Here is an 18109-nt window from a genome sequence, read left to right as displayed (position 1 = left end):
AGATGGACTGTACTTCTTTTTCCAAATTTTGCAGTATTTTCCAAATACTGCAAAATTACAAAACTGCATTCCCATTAAACAAAGTACATGTGCCACACCCTTCTCTGAGCTGTAACATAACACGGCACTGGAAAAAATACACTGCCGGATCACTAATGCAACACCACAATTGAGACAATGTTCACCAGTAAAATTACAGTAGTAAAATTATTACAACGTGTCATAGCAGTCATGGGGCGATCGTGGCTCAAGAGTTGGGCGTTCGCCTTGTAATCGGAAGGTTGCTGGTTCGAGCCCCAGCTTGGACAGTCTCGGTCGTTGTGTCCTTGGGTGAGACACTTCACACATTGCCTACTGGTGGTGGTCAGAGGGCCTTGTGGCGCCAGTGTCCGGCAGCCTCGCCTCTGTCAGTGCGCCCCAGGGTGGCTTGCCATCACCAGTGTGTGAATGGGTGGATGACTGGATATGTAAAGCGCTTTGGGGTCCTTAGGGACTAGTAAAGCGCTATACAAATACAGGCCATTTACCATTTATACTGTTTGTTTTCATTGAAAAATAATCGATATAAAATATTTTATATTACTTTACCTGTACTAGAGCAAGATGTGCGCCTATGTAATGGGCTACTTGCAGGAAATAATCGCAGGAATAGTTTGTGGCATAGATGGTTCATCTCCTGAGTAAAAAGATAACGGCAATACAAGTAACAGCGTTACTATTTTCAGTAATATATATCTATATAATATATATATCTATATATATTATATAGATATATATAAAATATTTGGACAAAAAGGTGACGTTTTATTTTATCAGCTACCAGTAGCTGAGTAACCTCAGTCAGGAAGTACAGCTGAACATATAACCATGTCCACAGTCTTTTTTCACTGCTTATTCTCAACACGTTTAAATGAAGATACTCTTTATAAACAGTTAAATAAAATACAGGCATTTCATTAGGAGCCAGTATGATGTGATAATAATAATAACTGCATCATTCATGATCTGCTTGTATCCATGTTAGTGTTTAAAGTCCAACATCTCCCTCTAGTGGCCATATATAAACCATGTGTGAGGATGGTGTTAATGTAAAATGTGAATCATAGTGTTCCAGTCAGTCATCAGTGTGTCTCTGCACAGCTGTAATTAAAATGTGTTCAGAGGGCCTCAGTGTCTGAATGGTTCCAGTTCAGCTCCATAACAGCAGCGTCCCTGGTTTGATTCCTGTGTTTCAGCTCATATCTGCCTCTCTCACTGAGGGGGACGTAACTACATGGACATGGATTTGTTCATCAACCAAACTACAGATCACTGAGAGCAGAGGAGACTTTCTGCCATGTTTCTTTTCATATGTGTGAACTGACAAATGTTTTACTTCAGAAAAAATAAGAAATAAGAAAAAAAAAAAAAACTGTTGTGTGCGCATAGTTATTGTGTTTAAATTTTAAATTAAAAAAATTTAATTTAAAATTAAAATTATTTGTAGTCTCCCACCACTATATTTGAACCAATAGAAAGCTGGTGCTCAGAGGAAGAGGGCGGGCATTACTTGGTGTCAGTGACAGAAATGAAAAAAAGCTCAAATGAGTGAGAAGGACGATGAAGGAAACATCTGTGCTGTGTCTGCTCTGTAAGTAGAATCTCTGTGTTTGTTTGAATTCTTGTACTTTGACTGTCTGCTCTCCTGATAACTGATGATGGAGGAGAAGACATGAAAAACAAATCAGGCTGAATTCAAGTTCAAAACACCACGAGGACCAACTGCAGGTCTGAACTGACTCTTTATCTTTGCTCAGGAGTCGAGGAAACACAACAGGCAGTGAAAAGATCAAATCATTCACTCATTATATCAACACAACTTTGAAGTGACTTTAGTGGGTTATTTAAAGTATACAGTAGAGTCAGCACACTTTTTTCAGATTAAAAAACAGAAAAGAAAAAAAGAAAAACTTTAAATTCAGTAGCAGTCAGAGAAAAAGTGGAAGATGTCCAGTGTTGGGAAGGTTACTTTTAAAATGTATTCCACAACAGAATACATGCCCCAAAATGTATTTTGTAACATAGTTACGTCACTCAATGAGAGTAACAGATTCTGAATACTTTGGATTACTTAATATATTACCATGCTATTTACAACCACATGAATGTACTATTGCTGTGTGATTTATTACTGTTCCTAAAGGTTATTCACCATACCAATATCTTAATATAAATGAGTAACAGTAGGGTGGACATTAGGTAAGGCTGCACTTTTAGCAGCGATCTCGTATAGAAAACTATTCCACGCATATATAAAACAGGTCTGCGGCTCCGAACCGTAGTAAAGGCATCTCTGGCTGATACGTCGGGTTCCATATTGGACTCAAAACTAGCTTTACTTTGTTGTCTGGGTCAACTTTGCTAGCTAGAGACAGAGAGAGGCGTTGAAAGGGAAGGTTCCAGTGTTGGGAAGGTTACTTTTAAAATGTATTCCGTTACAGAATACAGAATACATGCCCCAAAATGTATTCTGTAACATATTCCGTTACGTTACTCAATGACAGTAATGTATTCTGAATACTTTGGATTACTTAATATATCATCATGCTTTTTACAACAACGTGAATGTACTATTGCTGTGTGATTTATTACTATTACTGAAGGTCCGCGACTCCGAGCTGTAGTAAAGGGACCTCTGACTAATACGGCGGGGTCCCTGTCAGCTCATAGCCGAAAAATAGCTTTACTTTGTTGTCTGGGTCAACTTTTCTTGCGAGAGACAGAGAGAGGCGTTGAAAGGCTGCTCCAACGGAACTTATTGTTTTTGGAGGAAAACACGAACACGGCGTACAGTCGAGTCTTAATAGCTTACTTACAACTGGGCTCGTCAGGCACTCTTCTTGGCTGCAGTGGTTATTATTATATTTACATGCTTCCAGCTCCCGTTTTTCCTCGATGACAGCTCGTACTTTTCCACTCTCCTTTTTCTCCCTCCCTCGCTCACAGACACATAACGGGTACAGCAGTCCATTCTCACTGCAGCACGGACTACACTGTTTATGAGGCTACATTCTTTAGGGCGATGCCTGTAACACTCTGCCTATTGGCTTTATATTAAACATTTTTTTTAATAATAATTTAAAAAAATATTTCTTCACGTCATTATGCAGGCCGCAAGTAGAGGTGACATGGGCCGTGAGATTGAGACACAGGCATTAGAGCCTCTTAATGCGAGTTTTGTTCAGGTTCTACCGGCATGGAATTACCAGAAATAGAGAGGGCATAGCCTAACATAAGAAACAGGAAAAGGCCGCTGTGTAATCCATTTATTTCAACAAAGTAACTGTATTCTGAATACCACCTTTTTAAACGGTAACGGAACAAATACGTAACTGTGGTACATGTATAGTGTTACTCCCCAACACTGAAGATGTTTATCAAAATAATGATCTGTAAATCATATTTAACAGTACAGGTTTCACAGAGGTGCAGTGACTAGTGCCTGTGTAGGTTTACTTCAAAGTCCAAAGACATGTTTGGTTAACTCGGATAGTGAATGTTAGTCTGTGATGGACTAATGATCTGTACTCACCTTATAACAGCTGGAATAAATTGCAGCTTTTCCTCAACTGTAATTTGAATAACTGGTTAAAAAAATGGATGGATTGATGAAATATTCTACCAGATGGTTTTTAGATTTAATCACTTTATGTTCAGTCTTTTTTGAGAAAGAGATGAGTTTGTGTGTCATTTCTCTTTAGTTCTGATCTCACTGCTGAGCTGCACAACAAACCAAGGTCAGTAACTTTTTTCTGTCACAGTTTAAACCTGAGAAATGCTCAATGATATGACCTGATTGGGTTCATGTTTCAGAATTTAAAGTCCAACAGATCATAATTCTTTCATTTTAACCCTCACAGCTCGTCTGACTGTGAGTCCCAGCAGCTCTCAGTTCTTTAGAGGAGACTTTTTGTCTCTGAGCTGTGAGGAGGACGACAGCTCTGCTGGATGGACTCTGAGGAGAAACACAAGCAAAAGACAGAGGACTCAGTGTGGAGATGACTGGGGAGAAGGTGCTGGTTCTTCCTGTAACATCAGCTATATGTACCCCTGGTACAGTGGAATTTACTGGTGTGAGTCCAGAGAGGGTCCCATCAGTAACATGGTTAACCTGACAGTCACTGGTAAGCTGAGTGTGTGGAGTTAGTGTTGATGAAGCTGTGTGTAAATGGATGAAATGCTGTAGTTTGTCTCTGTGTTGAGGTGGATCAGTGATCCTGCAGAGTCCTGTCCTCCCTGTGATGGAGGGAGATGACGTCACTCTGCTCTGTAAAACAAAGACCACTCCCTCCAACCTCCCAGCTGCTTTCTATAAAGATGGCTCCCTCATCAGGAAGCAGCCTACAGGTCACATGACCATCCAGCATGTTTCCAGGTCTGATGAAGGCCTCTACAAGTGTGACATCAGCGGTCATGGAGAGTCTCCATCCAGCTGGATCACTGTCACAGGTGACACACTCACCTGTCTGTGTTTCTGCAGCTTTCAACATTCACAATGTGACGACAACTTAATGACTGTGTTTGCTTTATTTTAGGGGAACACACCACCACACCTCCACCTACATCCACACCTCCACCTACATCCACACCTCCACCTACATACACCTCTCCTCCTGTTCTCTCTGTACTTTCATTTGTTGGATCAGTGTGTGTTGTGGTTCTACTGGTGTTATTGGTTCTTCTGGTGAGACGATGTGTTCACAGGAAACCTGAAGGTGAGACTCAGACTTCCTGATCTTTCATGTCTGAGTTTGTTTAGTAGAATAAAGTTCACATTCAAGTTTGAGAGTATTTGTGTTTAGAAGATCATTCCATCTGTGTTTAGATATTGCATTTACATTGTCATTCATTTTGCATCACTTGAGCAGATCAAGAAGAAGATGACATCATCACTCACGTCACGTACAACACTGTCAAGATATCAAATAATTTGCAACAGTCAATCAGGCGAAGCAAAGGTAGTGTTGTGTTGTTGTTTTTTCATGGCAGGTTTTATGGTGAGGCTCATTCCAGTTTCAGCTCCAAGTTATCATAGCAAACATGTTTGTTCAGTGTTCTTGATTTTTCTTGGATTACTGTGTTCATGAAGTGAACTAAACTCACCTTTGGAGGCTCAAGTGAACACAAGAGGAACTCCAGCTGTTGGTACTTCATTTTTTTGTATTTTGAAGTTTGTGCTTGGCATAATGCTCAGACTTTAGAGGACCTTGTGGTGACTGTTAAATTGATGCTGTAGGAAATTAATTGAACTGAAGCTGTTTAACAGAACTTCACAGATGAAGGAGATGCATTACTAAGATGGATGCTGAGTTGTCAGAGTTTCTTTGTGGATGTGCAGTTTTAATTTGGGATCAATCTGGGAGTGAGATCATAACAAGATTGTCTGTGAAGGTTCTCAGTCATCCTGTTAGGATGCCTGGGTCGTTGACCCAAGGTTTTTGAGTTTATGATATTATTTATATTTTCTAGTTTTTGGTTTCTGAGTTCTGTCTTATGGTTTATGTCTCTGTCTTCTTTAGTTGCTCTGTCTCCCCTATCACCTGCATCCCCTTGTCTAGTTCGCGTCTATGTGAAGTGACAAGATTATGTGACAGTGATGTTATGAGCAGAGTTGGGAGTACAAAAGCATTTTCTCTGATCTTTTCCCTTTGATTTTATTTATACAGTGCCAAATCGCAGCAAAAGTTGCCTCAAGCTGCTGTATATAAAGATAGAATCAGATTTAGGTTTCTGAAGACTATTGCTGATTTTGATGTATTTTAGACATGATCAGAAGGGTAAATCTGTAGGTTGTAGAAAAGTAAAATAAAACATCTTGCTGAATTGATAAGATTGCCTTCAGCAACCTGAATAGACAGAAGAGACTGGAGCTCAGTCAGATGTATCCATCTGTGTTTTTAACTGTACTTACTGAGTGTTGTTCAGTGTGAGCTGGACTGTGTGTTTGTGGTCTGTGGTTAACTGAAGCTAACAGCTCTGCAGTCGTCCAGCATCCTGTTTCTGATAGAAAGAAAACACTTCAGCTGTCTCAAACTCAGCCTAAGAGCTTTGAAAAGATGAAGGTCAGCGAAAATGTCCTCATAATCCAAACCATGTCTTTAATGCACATTGGGACACCAATTTCTCAAATACAAATCAAATATTGCCACTTTCCATAAATGTCACCCTGTTTTAAAGCTGTTGCTTTCTATTAGAGGAAAATGCATGTAGAAATAATTTCTATGTGAAAATGATGTCTGCAAACAGACCTAAATCTATTTGTTCTCATAGTGTTTACTGTAGCATGAGATGGAACCTGTAACCCATTCAGGTCTTACTGCCCGTCCAGCTCTTGCAGGGTGCCATTATCGATACACTGTCGTCACATTCAGATTCTCTGTTTGTTCCAGCACAGTGTCAAGAGTCTGAAGGTGATAGTATGAAACCTGTTGTCACTTCTATTTGCACAAAAACAGCATAAATAGATTCAGTGGTTTCAGTTACCTCCCTGGATGGTATCAGCTGGATTTAAAGAACAAATTTACAGTTAACATGAGACGTTTAAAGAGAGAGACTGAACAGACCAAGAGAAAGACTGAACAGACCAAAGGTTCTGAACTGTGTTTTCAGCCTCTTAACCTGTTCTTCAGAACAATTCATTATTTTTAAAGTTCTTCATGTAAAACCACTGCACCTACTTCCTGCTGTTTAATGTTAGTCTGATGAAACTCACTGCAGTGTGCGCTAGGTAGGTCTATAAAAGTATTCATGAGGTGAGAGTGTTCGTTGGCACTGAAACAAAATGGCAGCTTTGCGGTCGTCGACTTTTTTTTTCTCAGAAATAGCCCGCAGTTCTATGCAGTCAACAGTAGGCGTTTAGAGGAGGAAACTGAAAAGCTGCTTCGGTTTATCAAGATTATCTCTTAATGCCTTCGTAACAATGCAGATATGAAGATTAAAATAAAATGTCTTGCTATAAATGTAGTGCAATTATAATCTTGCAGTTGTTGTACATGCAGTAATTTAAATGTATTTGATTATGCAGAGACAGATTTGGCTGACTCAGCAGTGAGACCTGAAGACATCAGTTATGGACAAACAATCATCAGAACAAGAAGGCCCAGGTACAGCTGATCTTTATCTTTGACTTCGGACAGAAACAAGCTAACTGCTCTCTTTGTTTCCAGCCATTATGCTAAACTAAGCTAACAAAACCACACCAATACTCAAGCTCAGGGCTCAGACTTATCAAACCTCTCATCTCTCTGTCAGAAGTAAACCACTTTCTCTAAGTTTGACCTGTTGCTAAGCAAGATATGCAGCAGAATGTAAACCTGATTAAAGATTCTCTTGACATCACGTAACAACACCAATATTAACTTTTAGTCTTGTACATGCAGAGCTGAATCTGGGGTGTGTTTGTGTGTAGTCCGTGAACACAGGAAACAGTAGGATATGTTAGTTAAGCACTGTTGATTCTTCCATATGTCTTGATACAGAAATGTATGTTTACTTTACATAATACTTATTAAATAAACAGAACTGAGAAATGTGAAACAATTAAGAACACATTCAAACAGATTCACCAGGGAACACAAGGCCATTGATAAGACTGCTTATACTAGCATATGGATGCTACTTACAACATGGAGTGCAAAGATACAGTTAGCGTCCATAGAAACTTCCCTCAACAAAAATTAAGACGTCTTGCAATAAACTGAAACCACAAATGTCCTGACAGGTAATAAACCTAATACTACTGAAGGTTATTTCGTAAATGCACAGAAGGAAATGTCCAGTGCATGGTAAGCTAAACTGGCTCTTGTGCTGCTTTAGCTTGAAGGGCAACCAATCATGTGACTGTAATTAAATTCTTCACCAAAAGGTGTCACTGTTATGCCAACAAGTAATTTTAGGTCCTATCAAATTTAATTTCAGGGGTAATTCACCTAATAATATGTTTATGATGCCGTTTTCTCTTATTAAAATGTTTTTTGTTTCTTTATGATGTTAGAAAGAGAGGAGATCCTTTAATACGGTAATCTAAGGCATAGAAGTCTCTCCCAAATGCTGTTCAAACCTGCTGTTAGTGAGGGGCAGCCAGTCAGAAGAAATAAGTGCTAAAGCACAGGAACTAAAACCATTTGTTTCAGACAGAGGATGAACCATGGTGCTATACCAAGGCCCAGCATGAAAAACAGAATGATTGTTTTAATCTGTGTGTTTGTGTTCAGACTTTAAACCAGATCCTGACATCATCTGCTCTTCAGTCCACCAGTCCAACCAGTGACATCCAGTTGCTGTTCTCCACTTGATGCCCCCAACACTTCAGACCAGAGTACAACATGACCAGATTTTAATATTTCTTTCTTACTAAATAAGAAAAAATATTTTCCTTCTTTATCTTAAAATTTAAAAGTGCATTTCCTTGTAAAATCAAATGTAGAATAAATATGTATGTTTTTAATGTCTGCAGTGACATTGAAATTGTTTTAATGTTTGACCCTGCTGTTGTTACTGTAGCAGGGATTTAATTTCTAAATAAGCTTTTGTCATCATGTGTGTTTGTCACGTGGTTCTGTGGTTTTCCCCAAGCTGTTGGGGAGAAAATTTCAGTAGTTATGTATTTGTTGTGTTCATTGATAAACTCCTCACATCAGTACTAAAAGCAAATAAAAATCATCAAAATGAGGGAATATTAATCAGTGTAAACAGGACAGAAAAACATAGAAGATGCCCGTATATTTGAGACTAAAAAGTTTTTTGTTTTTTTTAAATTTTTTTGTTATTTTTAAACTAATGTTATTTTAAAGTAATCATGGTGGTGAATAAACCTGATGCTGACAATAGAAAATCAATAGAAAATTTGTTCCTTAAGCTGGGAAACAAATTAAATCACACTCAGAGTTAAAAAACAAAGAGCTAAAGTGTTTTGGTATCTGATAAACTACAAACTCATGAACATGTAACCTCCTGGACCTCAGAGCTGCTCTAGTTAAACTTCTCCATGAATCTTGAAATGAGCAGGAGTGTAATTTGAAGGTTGCTGTCATCTTCTGGTGAAACCTGGTGTTACAGCAGAGCGGCCGCTTTATTAATGTCAGTTTAAGCATGAAAACCATTTTTTAAAATCTGTTAAACAAGTGAAGAAAATTCATGGAAATTTAATGGAAATAAAAATAAATAAATAAAATAAAATACGAGAGCGCTGTAAACACAATAATGACGAAGACTGATATTGAGAGTGACCTTAGACTTTATACTGAATACAAACAGAAATGCTCTTTGGTTTAATTTAACAGGCAAATCTCACGTAAAGAAGCCAAAACAAGAAAACTGACAAATATCAGAGTCCAGCAGTAACTGCTCCAGGATGTATTTTAGATTTAGTTGTGTGAATGTGACACAACTCCACACAAGTCCACAAAAAAGAGCAAAAACTCTGCTGTGGAGTAAATAAGAATATTATTTACTTAAGTTAAATTTGGCTCACTTTGACCCTTCACTTTTTGTCATTTGAAATTTGAAATAGTCGTATTGACCTACTGAGCAGCATCAAAGCACAACACATCCAGGTTTAACCCCCCCAGAACCAGCTCAGTCATCAGTGCAGTATATTTTAAAACATTTGTCCTTTTTATTTGAGCAGATTAGTCAGATGGTCTTAGATTTTACTCATGAGCTTGTTTTAAAGTACAAAAGCATTTCTGCAACGGACAATTGGGCATGAGGGTCATGAACTTCAAATCATATGCATCTGTGTTAAGTTTAGTTAGTTACTCTCTTTCATGAAGATACACAGTCAGGTTGATTATCAGCTTTTGCTGGTCAAACTTGTCTTCTACAGGTACGACCTCGTACATCTGATATCTGATGTAAAGCGGGTTTTGTGACTATTTTTCTATCATATATCAAGAAATGTTTGCCCAACATTTTTATAATGTCTAATGATCAGGTGAGGACAACACTGGATGACTGTTTTAAGCCAGTTTCCTTCTGCGTAATTTGTGGTTTGTTGTGTTTGTTCTGGAACCGGATCAGCAGCATTTTATTGAGAGCACCAAAAAAAATGATTATATAAAATTGATGACAACACCCTTTTATGCTTCCCGTGTTTCTTATTTATTTATTTAAGTTCTGTTCACTTAATCTGTTGTTTTACTGTTATTATGTATATATTAATTTATGTTACTTAGTTTCTACAGCTAAAATGCTGTAGAAACTAAGTAACATAACATAAGTAACATAAATTTAAATCCCATTTTGATTTAAATGCCAAACACAATAAAACTGTTGAAATCACACAAACCGTTGCTGTTACTTTACTATTTAAGAAATGACAGAACATGTCAGTTCACATCAGGAGTTTATGAGAAACAAAGTCACCCCAAAGCTGCTGAACTGCATTCCATTAACACACAGACACATTTACTGTCAGTACATTTGTGGCACATTGAATTCCTCCTCAGCCAACTCTGAGGTTATGAAACACAAAAGAAAACATGAGACAAAAGTTGGAAATGAATCAATAAATGACGGTCCTGTTTGTGAGAGCAGCATCAAAGTGACGTCTGACCTAATGTTCATTGTCACTGATTTTGATCTTGAATGTGAAAAGGTGCATGGGAAACATTCGTGAAGACGACCTGCGTTTCAAGACTAAAATAAACAAACAAAACCTTAATTTTCTCAAAACAAAATGGTGAAAAAAGTGTTTTTAAATCATTTCTATTTTTAAACATATGATCTTATAAAAAAAGCCAAACAAATAGAAAAATCCAGAGATAGATGATATCATCCAATACACAATTTGTCATATAATGAACTGAATTACCTTGATTCAAATGCTATGTTGTAAATTATAGTAGAAAATTAGTGCGTAAAGAAATCAGCTATAAAATCAGCCTCCCAGAGAGGCTGATTTTCTGAAGTAAAAAAGTACATTAGTAAAACTGGCTAAAGTAAAGCTGGACACTGTTTGCATACAGTAACAATGATGATGTAAGATGCTGCATTTTCTATAAAAAGAAACAAGTTCAGGTGGAGGTGAAGTAGAGAGAAAGGTAACAATGTTGTACCCAAAAGTCCAACTAGACTTAACAGCAGTGTCGGAGGTCCACGGAGAAAACCAGAGGAGGCACAGCTTCCCAAAGTGTTTCCACCGGAGTGATAATGGTTACAGAAAATACATAAATACATTAAATAACTATCTAAAAAGTAATGCTGAAATGACAGGGGTGCTGAATATCATTTCCCTGCTGAATTTATATCCCACAATGGCACGTTGTTGCTCTTGGGCAAGAAACCAATCCTCCTTTAATTATTATTGTTTTCATTTATTGACTTGTTATGTGACACCAACACCTCAGCACTTAGCAAAATGAGGAGTAGATGAAGGTTCGACCTTTGACCTGTGGGTGGAGCAAACCTTTCAGGTGCTAAATTGGCACATGACACAGTGAAAGCTACTGCTGAGACTAATATCATTTGTATGCATGTTCAAATTGAAATAAGTACATTTAAAAAAAATGAGCTTGTTTAAAAATATCTGAAGACATATTTTTATTTGTTTAAAGTTATTTTAGTTCGTAATCTGAGCACTCTGGGTGAGTGACTCTATGCTGGTGGCATTTATGCAAATATAAATCTCTTCAAAACGCCAATCTGTGTCTCACACAGCAGTGTGAGTGAATGTAGTCAATCAACTTCCCGTGGAGTGGGGAGGGACTGCTCTCATAAGGTGAGGCGGAAACAAAGGATTAAAAACAAAGCAGGAGGACTAAAACACGGTGAGTGTTACTGTGCATTTATGTGTTTTTTAGAATAATCTGAAAATTAGTTCCTGACTGGAAAACATGAGATGAATGTTTTGTAAGTTAGAACAAAAACGGTGAATGTTGTTTTGGTTAGTTTTGGTGCTCAAGTTTGTGACTTAATCCAGAAAGAAGCATGATGGATAACATCAAATCTTTGCTTCATGGTCACATCTTCCTGTCAGCAGTCTTTCTGTGGTTTTTAAGAGAGAACAAGGATCTGTTCATTCATTAGGTGGCGGGTCGAATAGGTTTATTATGTGTGCGTGTGTGTTTGTATTTAGGTGTCATATGTGTGTTGTATTTCCTGTTCTGCAAGTCACAGGTTTCTATAAATATGTTTGTCAGGATTTTCAACCTGCACTCACAGTCGTTGTTGTTCTGCCAGACTGCCTAAAGATGAAAAGCTTAGCTGAGGACAGAGCAGAGTTTCCAGACATCAGCAGTATGTCCATGAACAGCGACAATTCTCGAGATTATCCTCCAGTCTTCAGTCATGATCCTGGATCCTCAGGCACAAAGTAAGAGACTGTTTCTGTTTTACTTATACAACACCACTTTTTGTCTTTTGCACAACCCACTCTCAATGTTGCACTTTCTGTTTCACTGTCTTGTGTCTGTATCATTCACCTCTGTCTGGTGTTGCCCTGTGTTTTGCAGTCCTGTGTTGATTTTCTGTTATGTGTAGCACCATGGGTCTTGTAGGAACACTGTCTTGTTTCACTGTGTACTGTAACACATGGTTGAAATTACAATTAAGCAACTTGACTAGATTTTATTATTATTATTATTATTATTATTATTATTATTTTAGGCTTTATTGACATTTTAGCTCTTCTCCAGTCATTTTGATCAAAGCACTTGAAAAACTCACACAGTCATATTTTTAGCTGTGTTGCTGTCTCTCTGTAATATGTGCTTAATCTCTTTACATTTTTCCCCATGAAGTTTAGTAGTTTTATTTTCATTTGTAATATAGCTGCTCTTCTACTTTATGTATGATTTTGATTTGGTTAGATGCTACACCTTACAAAGGAACAAGCTCATAGCTAGACCTTTAATTAAGAGACTCAATTAACTAGCTTTGTGTGACTCATTATCCTTTTTACCAGTGTTTGAATTAGTGAATGCAGATGAATGAAAAATAACTTGGATATGTAACATAAAAACCTAAACAAAACTGAAAATGTTAACTATAGATTCAAGAGTCGTGTTAAAAGGATGACCATGGTTCCAGTGGCTTTGAGAACATCCAGGGCTTCAGCTTCATGAGTCTGACAGAGGGATAAGCTGCTTAATGGCCACCAAGTAGAAGAACAATCTGGGGTTCATTCTATATTTGTGTTTCCAGACATCAGCAGCTCAAACACAGAGCAGAGTTTTCAGGATCCATGTCCATGAACAGTGACAATTCTCGAGATTATCCTCCAGTCTTCAGTCATGAACCTGGACCCTCATTCACAAAGTAAGTGACTGATTCTGTTGTAAATTGAGCAAATATGATTTTGTTTTTTGCAGTCTTTAATATTATTTAAGAAGAATTTCAGTCTCCAGATGTGCAAAGCTGGTAGAGACATACCCTAAAAGACTGGCAGCTGCAATTGCAGCAAAAGGTGGTTCTACAAAGTATTGACTCAGGGGGCTGAATAATTACACACACCCCACTTTGTAAATTTTGTAAAAAAACATTTGTAAAAAATGTTTGGAATCATGTATGATTTTCGTTCCACTTCTCACGTGTACACCACTTTGTGTTGGTCTTTCACGTGGAATTCCAATAACATTGATTCATGTTTGTGGCTGTAATGTGACAAAATGTGGGAAAGTTCAAGGGGCCAAATACTTTTTCAAGCTACTGTATTCAGCCGGAGCAAAGCAATAAAATCAACAAACAATAGTCACAAAAACAAATCACTTGAATCTGCCTATGGTCTCATCTTTGAAAGGAGAGACATTGGAGGAGAGAAATGGGCATGCTTTGGCCATGAAACACCTGTCTCTGTGTAAATGTAACTCAATAGGAAAAGACCCGAGTTCTTGAAAGCTGTATTCCAATCAGAAACAATGAAATCCCAATCATCTAAATTACGCTTAGTCATCCTAATCAAGCAGCTAAAGGTTTTTCTCGCTAAGACAAGTTCTGGGCTGTGTGCCCTGCTGCTACAAAGAATCCAGCAGAGCAGCGCACACACGCACCAACCCCACCTGTCTTGACTTAATTACTTTTGTCGAACAACCTCTCACAAAGCAGCTGGTTTGCTGTCTCTCTGTATGTGTTTGACCTTTTAATTTTCTCTTTCATTTTTAAAATAACTGCTCTTTTAACAGTATACTTATCCATGATGATTAGTTAGATGATGCCAACTAAACACCTTTCACGTCAACATGCGCGTAGCTAACCCTGTGTTAAAATAGCGAGTTAATTAACTACCTTTGTGTGACTTATTATCCCGATTCCCGTTGCCAGGATTAGTTAATCCAGATGAAAGGAAAATGACTTTGATATGTAACAGAAAGAAATAAACAAAAAACAAACTCAAAAATATTAACTAAGGATTCAAAAGTGGCTTAAAAAGGATGACCATGGTGCCAGCTTCCCCTACAGAAAGTACAGTGGTTTTGAGAACATCCAGGGCTTCGGCCTCATGAGTCTGACACTGACAGAGCACCAGCTTAATGGCCAACAACAGGAACATAGAAGTAGAAGAACAATGTGTGTTTCATTCTGTGTTTGTGCTTCCAGACATCAGCGGCACAAACACAGAGCAGAGTTTCCAGACATCAGCAGTATGTCCATGAACAGCGACAATTCTCGAGATTATCCTCCAGTCTTCAGTCATGATCCTGGATCCTCAGGCACAAAGTAAGAGGTTCCTTCTGTTGTAAACTGAACTGAAGATGATTTTGCTTTTTGCAGTCTTGGGTACTAGTTCAAATGGGTTCGTGGGGTGGGGTCACTGGAATTTTCTCAACCACTTTAGCGACAGGTTTTATTTAAAATTAAATATCAAGGTGTGAAATGACTGCTTTTGGAGGAATTCATCGGAAATTCATCTGGAAAAGTCTGGAAAGTCTCATATATGAGCAACAATTGTGTGTTTCTTTCAGTTTGTATGATTTTTTTAACATATTTATATTGTTTATCCATTAAGTTTTGTAGTTTTATCTTTAACCTCCTAGGACCTGGCATCCACATATGTGGACATCACATTTTGAGTTATTTAGATTCTTTGTTTTTACATTCAGCGGGTCCCAATCAGCACAAATATCACAGAGAAATTTAAAATGCATGCTGTGGAAGAGCTTGGGTCTTAGGATGTTACCTACTGCTCTCCTATCAGTGCATTTAACCATGATCTTAATTGGTTAGATGCTCCCAACCACACACCTGTAATGTGTAGTGATGTGCGATACCACTGATTTCCTTTCCGATCCGATACCAAGTACTTTTCAGGGTGGTATCGACGATACTGATCCGATACCGATACTTTATACAAAAAAACGTATTTTATTTATTGTATCTCAAATTATAGCGTCATAATGATTACAGGACACCAGATTACTTGTTCATCATATAGAAAAAAAAAAACTGAAGTTGTGCGCTATTTGAACACGTTGCCTGCCTGCAGCACTAAAGGACTCCGTGAGAGACGCGATTCGTCTCAACATACGCGCCTCAAATTCTGTGATATGATTTACTCTGAGGTGTTTGACAAGGTTAGTGATGTTGCCACAACCAAACATGCCAACCCTCCCGATTTTTCCGGGAGAATCCCGGAGCCACCATTCTCCCGAATTTCCACCTGGACAACAAAATTGAAAAACCATATTGCAGAATTCATAGCGCGGCCGATCCAATTCCAGTTTCCAACAATGGCGGCAGCTGCTTAGTTTTAATATTACTCTTATTTCTCTTTTTGGGTCGCAAAAAAACCCAACTTTTAACATGTTTTCAGGTGAGAATGTAGCTGTGTAAACTTCAAATATCTGAGCCGATCGACACATCGTCTTCAAACCCCCGCAGGCTTTCACTACTCGGGTTAAACATGATATATAAGTCACTTTGATAATTTAAAAATGTTAATTGTTTGGCCTTTTCAGTGTTTTGTTTGTTCGTGAGTAAATCGGTTTGGCTTTTAAATGTTTAAATTAAATTTAACTTTATTAATCCCTTGGGTGGGTTCCTCCGGGGTTTTCACACAGCTGAATAAACGTCAAACAGAAAACTAATTAAAGAAAGTGTGAGACGGTCGAGAGTTTACGCCAGCGCCCGGTTATGTTTTAGAGAGCAAGGAGCAGACGGCTGAGTTTCACTCCACCGAGGGAACTCATGACGTCCTACCCGGCTTTCTTTAGACCGCGAAGGGCGGGTCCTCAGGTGGAAGCAGCCTCTGAATTTGGACACCCCCGCTGTTTCCAGGCCGGCCAATAATAACGGTGACATTTAACGTATTTTATCCGATAAATAAACACTGTAAAATGTGCCCTTTTGATTGTCTCCCTAATTCTGAGGTCTCAAGGTTGGGAAAGTATAGCCACAACACCTCACTCTTGGAGCACGTTTTTGCCACATGTATCTCAAACCACGTCTCAGCTGTTTGTGGAGGTAAAATACGTCCGCACAATTAGGCTCAGCCATTGTTGTGAGTGCGCACGCCAAGGCGCTGCGAGACATTTATACAGCCGTATTTCGCACATGACTATGAAAGGCGGAAGAGGAAGTAGTTCCTTTGAATGTAGACAATCCGAATGTTATAGTTTCTTTCCACTGTGTTGCTGTTAATGATAAACTACAAATTAACCCTCAATTATTAAAAATATTGATATTTTAATGTGAGAATCGATCCTAGAACATAAATGACTGGTATCGGAGGAATCGATATTTCAGGATCGATCCGCACATCACTAGTAATGTGAACACATTCGTAGCAAGACTGCCAATTCCTTGGTTACAATTATTTAAGGATAAAAATTATTTCCAGGATCCAGCGCTATATCCATGAACAGTCACAAGTCCAGAGATTATCGTCCAGTCTTCAGTCATGAACCTGGACCCTCAGTCACACAGTAGGAGACTGATTCTGTTGTAAAGTGAGCTGATGATGATTTTCTTTCTTGCAGGCTTTGATATTGTTTCAAAGGGGTTTTGTCAGAGTGGAGTCACTAAATGATATTTAACCAACTCCAGAGTAGGTTATTTTTTTAGATTAGAAATCAAAATGAATTAAATGACTGCTATTGGAAGTGTAAAGTCTGTGGAGAGCATAAGGCACCATTCTTCAAAGCTCTGGGTAAATTCTGTCTTCCAAAAACAGGGAATTATTTGGGTGAACTTTTTTTTAACATGCCAGCTTTTTTCTAGTCTTTTTGAGAAAGGCTTTGATAATCTTTTTTGTTTTGTCTTTTTGTTTTTCCCCAAGCAAGCTCTTTTTAAAATCGATTTAAAATGACGAACCTAGGCCATAAACATGAAGTAATATGGGGTGGCTATAGCTGAGGTGGCAGAGCAGGTCAGCCACTAATCAGAAGGTCGGTGGTTTGATCCCAGGCTGTCTCCTGCATGCCAAATATCTTTGGGCAAGATACTAACCCCATGTTTGCCTACTGGTGGTGGTCAGAGGGCCCGGTGGCGCCAGTGTCCGGCAGCCTCGCCTCTGTCAGTGCGCCCCAGGGCAGCTGTGGCTACAATAGCTTGCCATTGTGTGGGTGAATAACTGAATGTAGTGTAAAGTGCTTTGGGGTCCTTAGGGACTGAGTAAAGCATTATACAAATTCAGGCCATTTACCATTTTAATAGACTGTTTGTCCAAAACTGAGCTGATAGTCAGTTGTCAGCAGAAAGAACTTTTTTTATGAAGTCTAACTATCTTTGCCTATGTGTTAATGCATTCCAAGCAAATGTTTCTGGGTCATTCACAATTTATTAGCTATAGACATGAGCACTGACATGTCCTATTTCATTACGTGTTTCTGTCTTTGAAACAAAGTTTCCAGAAGGTATGTAAACTTGGGTATATTCTGAATTTATTTTGGTATTCACAGAGATGTGGCACTGGTTGGGGAGCCACTGTCCTGCTGTCCTTTGTGTCAGAATGTCTTGAAGGATTCATCAAGAAAGTCCTCCTGTCCCCAATGTGGAGAAAGATCCAGAACCAGACCTGGTCTGCAGACAACCAGTAAGAGCAGCTGTTGAAAAAGAAAGACTTAACACCTTTCTGCTGATGGACTGATTTTTTTTTTTTTTTGGAAAAACTGCACTTCTTATTATGCTATTGACA

The 18109-nt window shown here is 38.4% G+C and overlaps 2 protein-coding genes across 3 annotated transcripts in view; both read left to right on the top strand.

The window, feature by feature from the left end:
- The first annotated feature begins 12 nt into the window (after positions 1-12).
- Positions 13-10123, top strand: LOC106676561 (Fc receptor-like protein 4). The gene is made up of 8 exons (XM_076880955.1): positions 13-1630; positions 3741-3776; positions 3900-4163; positions 4243-4488; positions 4575-4754; positions 4908-4997; positions 7064-7142; positions 8253-10123. The coding sequence occupies exons 1-8, from the start codon at positions 1600-1602 to the stop codon at positions 8257-8259; spliced, it is 933 nt and encodes a 310-aa protein (XP_076737070.1). The 5' UTR covers positions 13-1599; the 3' UTR covers positions 8260-10123.
- A 2092-nt stretch (positions 10124-12215) lies between these two features.
- The window catches only part of LOC101475656 (NLR family CARD domain-containing protein 3-like), a 60371-nt gene continuing 54477 nt past the window's right edge, over positions 12216-18109 (top strand). For both annotated transcript variants that reach the window (XM_076880958.1, XM_024800696.2), the window contains exons 1-4: positions 12216-12352; positions 13183-13296; positions 14575-14694; positions 17874-18007. In XM_076880958.1, coding sequence (XP_076737073.1) covers positions 12231-12352; positions 13183-13296; positions 14575-14694; positions 17874-18007 — 490 coding nt within the window. In that variant the 5' untranslated portion in view covers positions 12216-12230. The remainder of the gene's footprint in view (positions 12353-13182; positions 13297-14574; positions 14695-17873; positions 18008-18109) is intronic.

The sequence above is a fragment of the Maylandia zebra genome, unplaced genomic scaffold, assembly GCF_041146795.1.
Source record: "Maylandia zebra isolate NMK-2024a unplaced genomic scaffold, Mzebra_GT3a scaffold02, whole genome shotgun sequence".
Lineage (NCBI taxonomy): Eukaryota > Metazoa > Chordata > Actinopteri > Cichliformes > Cichlidae > Maylandia > Maylandia zebra.
The sequence above is the reverse complement of the archived record's forward strand: the minus strand, read 5'-3'. Positions and strand labels throughout refer to the sequence as shown.

What these genes read in the sequence shown, in the direction of transcription:
- LOC106676561 (XM_076880955.1), top strand. Translation starts at nt 1,600, where the DNA reads ATGAAGGAAACATCTGTGCTGTGTCTGCTCT. An exon ending in GAGCTGCACAACAAACCAAG is followed by an intron (nt 3,777 to 3,899) that starts GTCAGTAACTTT and finishes TAACCCTCACAG; the next exon opens with CTCGTCTGACTGTGAGTCCC. An exon ending in GGTTAACCTGACAGTCACTG is followed by an intron (nt 4,164 to 4,242) that starts GTAAGCTGAGTG and finishes CTCTGTGTTGAG; the next exon opens with GTGGATCAGTGATCCTGCAG.